Below are 7,247 nucleotides of genomic sequence, written 5' to 3' on the forward strand. Positions count from 1 at the left end.
TAAAATATTATATAATATTATAATAAATACGTTATACTATAATTACTAATTAATATTATATAATAATATATTACATAATACTATTAATATATGTTATTAAAATATTATATATATGTTATTAAAATATTAATATATGTTATTATATAATATTATTAATATATGTTATTACAATATTATATAATATTATAATAAATACGTTATACTATAATTACTATTATATAATATTATTATATATGTTATTAAATTATATCATTAAAATATTAATATATGTTATATTTTATATATCATGTCATATATTTATAATATAATTGCATGTATTAGTTAAGTAATACAAAAATATTTTAAAATTATCCTAATTACCTTCAAAGTAGAACAACATTGTTCCAATATGGAGGATGTGGTAAATTTTTACTATTGGGACAAAATTTTTGTATATGAGTGGGGTAATTTTATCTCAAGTGGTGTAATTGTCTCACTAATGTTTCAAAAAACCAATAACACAAAAAGGTATTATCATTGTTCTATTGTTCCAATGAACAACACTATGGAATAGAATCCCTAAAATTATCTCATTATCCCCAAAAATATCCCAACCAATAACCCCCCTAGGGGGTTATTGGTTGGGAGAAATTGGGACCAAGTAAGAAAATTGTTCTAATAGAATAATTTTATCCTTTTGGGATATTTTGAGTGGGGTAAAATGGGATAAGTGGGATAATGGGACAATTTGAGCCTTTGATTTGACAATTCATGTGGGATAATCGATGATGTAACACCTTATTAAAATATAATTTTATCTATTAATTACTTCTAAATTAACTTATCTAATTAGTTTAGTATATTATTTAGTATGTTATTATAATATAAATATCATTTTACTTTAAATTAAAATATAATATGTTGTACTATAATTACTAATTAATATTATTAATTATTATATTACATTACATTACATTATATTATATTAGCTATAATTTTATCTATTAATTACTTCTAAATTAACTTATCTAATTAGTTTAGTATATTATTTAGTATGTTATTATAATATAAATATCATTTTACTTTAAATTAAAATATAATATGTTGTACTATAATTACTAATTAATATTATTAATTATTATATTACATTACATTACATTATATTATATTAGCATGATATATTATATAATAATTAATATAATATAAGATCAATATATTTAATATAAAATTTTAATAATATAATAAGTAATATAATATATTATTTTATTTATACAAAAATATAAAATGTTATAAGATATCCCTCATACATATAGATGGAGACTAAGGCTTCAAGCTCTATGTAAAATTACAGATTTATCCTTCTACATAACATATAGACGTGGGGGTCAACCTACACAGTCCAATCATACACTACAATCCCAACATTTGTTGCAAAAAGATTTGGATATACTGTATAAACAGTCAATTGGATGCCAAGAACTTTTATCCATTCCATGTCACCTTCATCGCATGCATCACCTCACAACTAATTCTGCCTAATAACAGCACAGATTGAAGCTCATGACCCTCCTCTGACAGCAATTCTGATAGTGATAGATCGACCCAGGTTTAGTCTTTTAGAGTATTTCCTGTTCACGTGGACAAAATATAGACATGAATTTACATAAAGTGTTTATTTATCTTTCTTCTCCAGCCTAAAAGCAAAGAAGAGCAATGACAGTCTAAACAGGGCTTTCTCTTTTTCCTAATTTCTCAAAAACAGTTTGTTTTGCAACCACATGATGCATGTGAAAAACACATTTGAAATGCATGATTGATGATTATAAACTCCCAAATCATGTAAATCATAAGAACAGAATAAATTATCCAATTTCATAGCAAAATATGAACTTTAATAGGGTTAAATAACAAACTAGCTATGTCTGAGTATACTGTGTGTGAGCATGCAAAGTTAAATTTTCACAAGCTTTCACACAACGGAAACCATCTTGAAACAATACACCATCAAAGTGATTTTAAGAATAAACAACAAGAGAACATAGAGGAATAGGGACATACTTGATTATGTATCCCACAATCTCTAGTGGTGTTACACAAGACTTCAACAACCTTTTGCAGATACCCCAAATAATTTCCCTTGAGTTCCTGGTACATTTTGAGTCAAAACTGTCCTATATATTCCTTAGAGTTTCACGATTCTCTCATAAGAGTTCTGGTGCTCTTTCAGTCTTTTGGAAACAAGACAAGGAATTTGGCTACCAAAAAGAAATGGATTTTTGTAAACCGTTATTTTTCAGCAATGAATATATTAAAAAAATCTTTCCCAAATGTCGTAAGCTCAGATTTATATGACCCAGAAAGCAGATTGAAATAACAGAAACCAAGAAGAAACACAAGAAGAATATTGATCGACAAAAAAGGAGTGCCTCACCTCTTTCAAGGATCTCTTACTACCTTTTCCTTTAAAATGAAATAGATTTAATTATGACTTATGAACGCTTATGTTACAACTGGTACTCATCTCCCGATTTGGATCAACTTTCCATGTACCATCAACAATGAACTTGATCTGATAGCAATTAAAGCAGAAGACAAATAATCAGCAAAGATATTATATTTATAAGAATATAGATTTTCATATAGATCACGCCAATTTGAAAGCACAAGACCTCCGTAGTCTGTACAATCCCCCCTCGTCCTTCTCCCAAATCTGAGCAGCCGCTACATCCCTCCGACCAAGCCTCTTTGATTTCTCCGCCGCGAGATCCCTCCGATCAAGAGGTAAAATTTTAAAAATCCCAGTCCAGTTTGATCATCATAGAGAGTTCAAAAATCTGGAATATTCTTTTGTTATTTGGTATCCCCCCTCGTCCTTCTCCCAAATCTGAGCAGCCGCTACATCCCTCCGACCAAGCCTCTTTGATTTCTCCGCCGCGAGATCCCTCCGATCAAGAGGTAAAATTTTAAAAATCCCAGTCCAGTTTGATCATCATAGAGAGTTCAAAAATCTGGAATATTCTTTTGTTATTTGGTATTGATTTGGTATTGATCAAGAGGTAAAACAAGAGTTCAAAAATCTGGAATATTCATTGATTTGGTAGCTTCAAGAGTTCAAAAATCTGGAATATTCATTTGTTATTTGATCATCACAGAGAAAAGGAATCTTAAAAAAAGGAAACACTAATGGAGAATTTAGAAATGTAAAAGTAAGAAAAATTTTGCAATTTTCTTTTTCATGGAAAAGGACCATGGCTGATCAAAACTAAAGTCATCATTATTATAATTGACGAAAAAATTAAGCCCACAAGATAACAATAACAATTTTTTTATAAACTAAAATGAGAAATGCCACCTCTGGAGTGTTTGATTTCTGAAACCTACATGTTATACAGTCCAGTGTTTTAAAGTCATCTTTTTTGAAATGCTTAACAGCAATTTCCTTTACCAGTTTTTTTGAAATGCTTATAAAGTCATCTTTTTTGTACGATGGGGGTAGAGGGTTCACTGTTTCTTGTGGATGGCATAATTAGTAAAATGACAACTTAATTTTTTGTACGAGGTTTGTTCACTGGGCTACCCCAGTCCATGTACGTATGTCCAGAGTTGTTTCCTTTTCGTTTTTTGTTTGCTTGCATTTTTCTGTATCAATCTTTAATTTTTCACCATTACATCCTTAGTTTTGAAGCAACATTGAACATAATATTTGGAATTGGTTTTCTTCTTTAGGAGTTCGGAATGGAGGAAACAAATTCAACTAGTGTAGAGTTCGGAATGGAGGAAACAAATTCAACTAGTGTAAATGCTCCTAAACCACTTATGGGAATGAAGTTTAATAGTTATGAAGAAGCTTATAACTATTATAACTCATATGCATTGTTGATGGGTTTTGGAATAAGAAAGAGCACGGTGAATTACTCTCGCAAGACTAGAGAAGTGGTAGACAGAAAGTTTGTTTGTGATAAGGAGGGCTATAAATCTAATAAAGACAAGATGGAGATTCATCTTCGGCGAGAGACCCGAGTGGGATGTAAGGCAATGATGCGAGTGAAAATATTGGAGGACAAATCATGGGAGGTCACAGGGTTTGTTGAAGAACATACAAATCATGTATTGAGCAGTCCAGACAAAGCAAAAATGCACAGATCACATCAACAATTCTATAAAACTCAAAGATGTAAAAAACTTATTGATAGTCTGCGAGAAGAAGGTATGCCTCCTTCCACTATTTCTCGCGTCATCAATGCAACCAATGGAAGAGAAGGTGAATTAGTGACACCACAACAGTGCATTGATCATATCAGAACCCAAAGAGTCAACAATATTGGCCATGAATGCATATCTATCATTTGACATTTTCAGAGTATGACAGTGAATGATCTAGAATTTTATTTTGCAATAGAAGTAGACAGTAGTGAACAAATGAGGAGTATTTTTTGGGCCGACGGAAGATCATGAGCATCTTATTTGCAATTCAGTGATGTTATTATGTTTGATGTGACATACAGAACTAATAAATTCAGCCTTGCATTTGCACCAATTACTGGTGTTAATCACCATAGGCAGTCTACTTTACTTGGTTGTGCATTATTAGCCGATGAACAAGAAGATACATTTGTGTGGTTATTTCAAGAATGGCTAAAATACATGCATGGGGTTGAACCAGGTGCTATTGTAGACGGTAAAAAATACCTCTATGGGTTTACAAGAAATTCGCCTACGAGAAGAGCTCGCACACTCAGTTCTCCAGCACGGGCCTAATCCTCGTAGACGTCGAGTATACTCGATTCCAGGTTCGCCTAACGGTCAACTCGCCAGCACGAGTTAAGATCGATCAGGATGACGAAAGCTCGCCTTTCACTCATCTCGCCTGCCCGAGTTCAGGGTCGAATCCGCCAGCAATCTCAAGACCGTCAGTACAGCTGGGTATCCACTACCCCACGTGCTGAGATGGGCCTTCCCATCTCTCTCGACCCGAAGGGAGAGAGCACAGTACCCCAGGACGGTCAAACAGCCGCTCGCAGTGCGCACATCGCGAAGGACTGGACAGGTGTCGAGTCAACCTGAGCATTCATAAATGCGACTCACCTCGGCTGTCTGAGTCTGGAGCTGGGTCCGCCGGCACTCGGCAAGCTGGCTAGACTCACTCGAGTACTGTACACCTACTTCACCGCCTCTCCTGACCGGAAAGGAGAAAGCGTCGTGCTCAAAGCACGCCGGGCGGTCACGCACAGTACTGGTGATCGGACAGACGCCTCATCGATCTGCGGACTCATAAATGCGGTTCATTAATGCTGGTCAAATCCACTCGGATAGCAGTCGTTCGTTGCCTCATATACAAGAATGGGCCTTCCCATCGTAGGTGACAGGACATAAAGCACAATCCCTGGAATGACCATTCATGGTATCGAGGAACGGCGAGACGTCTCTGAAGAGGATGTGGTCACATCCCACAATTCAAGGAGGAGTCAAGCTGTCCTTCTTCCATTTAAAAGCCCCTTCCAGCACACTGGAGAAGGGGTCGAAAACTTAGAGAAAAGAGTTGAGACCAAGCTATTAGCAGATCCTTGCATTACAGCACCACCGCTTAGTTCCGAGCTCCGATCGCCGACGAACTAAGAAGACCCGAACTCTATTAACCCGAGCTTCTACTGCGTACTGAAGCTCCCCAGCAACCTCATTCGAACGGTCCAAGGGAAGCAGACTCGACACGAGCATCGAGCGAAGCATCCTGTAGCCACCTAAAGTCCCCACACAAAACAAAGAGGGCTTTCCCTCTGCTTCTGTTGTAATCATTTGATTTGTTAGTTTGTAATAAGCCTTCTTATTAATACAAACGAATACTCCCCGTTTTCGGAAAATCAAATATTCACCATACAGAAGATGGCGACCACAGTGGGAGAAGCTGTTTCGTCGAGTGAAATGGTGGTGGCTCAGTTTGATGATGTTGCTGTCGGGACGACAGTGGAGTCCCTAGAAATCGAGTTCGACCAGGCCAAGTACGAAGAGTACTTGTCCTCCTCCTCCTCTGGTGGCGATGCGTCCCGCAAACGCCACAGAGCTGCGCGCTGAGGCCGACCTCAGACGGTCAAAACCTCTGCACCTGAGGGTTCCACCCGAATCTCATCGGAGGAGCCCACTCCCTCGCAATCGATCAAGGCCAAGCCAGAGATCGAGCGCAAGAGGCGAGGGTCTGCCAGATGGATCGCCAAGCGGTCCACGCAGACGCCTACCTCGGAGGAAGCGCCGGTTCACTCCGGCACAAACCACACTGCCTCAACCCACGGTGACGTTCTCCCCACTGGGGGAGCTAACCAACAGCGACGGCAAACACCCGTCAGACAGGAGGTCCAAACCTCCATTTCTCACGATGGCCTGAACCATCATACAGGCCCGAGAAACACTAGACGGGAAGGCAAACTGCCCGACGTCGGAAGGCCCTCCAAATCAGGAGCGCCAACCAAAGGTGGCAGAGCCATCCACTCAGGAGGACTTCGCTTCTCAGGTCATATCCCTGATGCGAATAACCCACTCTCAGCAAGTGAGCCTACCCGAGTAGGCGAATCTTCGAAGGCTGGCGAGCCTCGCCATAACCATCTGGCGGATAAACGTAAAGGAAAGGAAGTAGGCGAATCCTCGCGAACCCGCTCTTCTAAACATGGGGTTGAAACTCGCCCACGTACTGGAGTTCGCTCAAACGCGAAGACTCGCCAGTCAAGGCGAGATCGCCCGACTCCAACACCAAGGCGTTCCACCCAACGCGCGCTAGAGAGAGCGCCCAAAAATCTCTCGTCAGCTCACCAGAGCGACTCTTCCGAGGCTGGGGGTTGTCACCAACCACCCCTAGAAGACCTCAGAGAATTCTTAACTCACAAACGCACTATCCACGAGGCGAATCCTCAGTGCCACTGCGAGAGACTCATCCACACGGTCCTCGCCGATTGCCAATGCGTTGGAACGGCGAAACCTTCGGTATTTGAGAGGCTTTCTCAACAGGCCTCTCGACCAAGGCCCTCCCGTCGAAGGCGCCGTCACCAGAAAAGACGCGCTGCTGACGACCTGGAGCTCTCATCCGCCGCAGTCAACATGACGGATAAGGGGAAGGCGGTACTCTCCGACTCGCCAGACTCGGACTCCGTCTTAAGACCTAATACCCGGTTCGCTCGACGCCGGCAGGAAGGCATATTCCAGCGAACCCGTAGTCGTAGGGGGGTAAGCATTGGGTTTGACTATTCCACCCTAGTACCTCCCTCCTACGGCGAAGACGAGGT

The 7,247-nt window shown here is 39.2% G+C and overlaps 1 protein-coding gene across 1 annotated transcript; it reads left to right on the plus strand.

Annotated features, from left to right (window-relative positions):
- LOC109835091 (protein FAR1-RELATED SEQUENCE 5-like) lies at positions 3,715–4,355 on the plus strand. Its single transcript, XM_020403089.1, has 2 exons — positions 3,715–4,240; positions 4,339–4,355. Exons 1-2 carry the CDS (start codon positions 3,715–3,717, stop codon positions 4,353–4,355), a joined length of 543 nt encoding a protein of 180 aa, XP_020258678.1.

Source organism: Asparagus officinalis, chromosome 3, assembly GCF_001876935.1.
Source record: "Asparagus officinalis chromosome 3, Aspof.V1, whole genome shotgun sequence".
NCBI lineage: Eukaryota > Viridiplantae > Streptophyta > Magnoliopsida > Asparagales > Asparagaceae > Asparagus > Asparagus officinalis.

What these genes read in the sequence shown, in the direction of transcription:
- LOC109835091 (XM_020403089.1), top strand. Translation starts at nt 3,715, where the DNA reads ATGGAGGAAACAAATTCAACTAGTGTAGAGTTCGGAATGGAGGAAACA.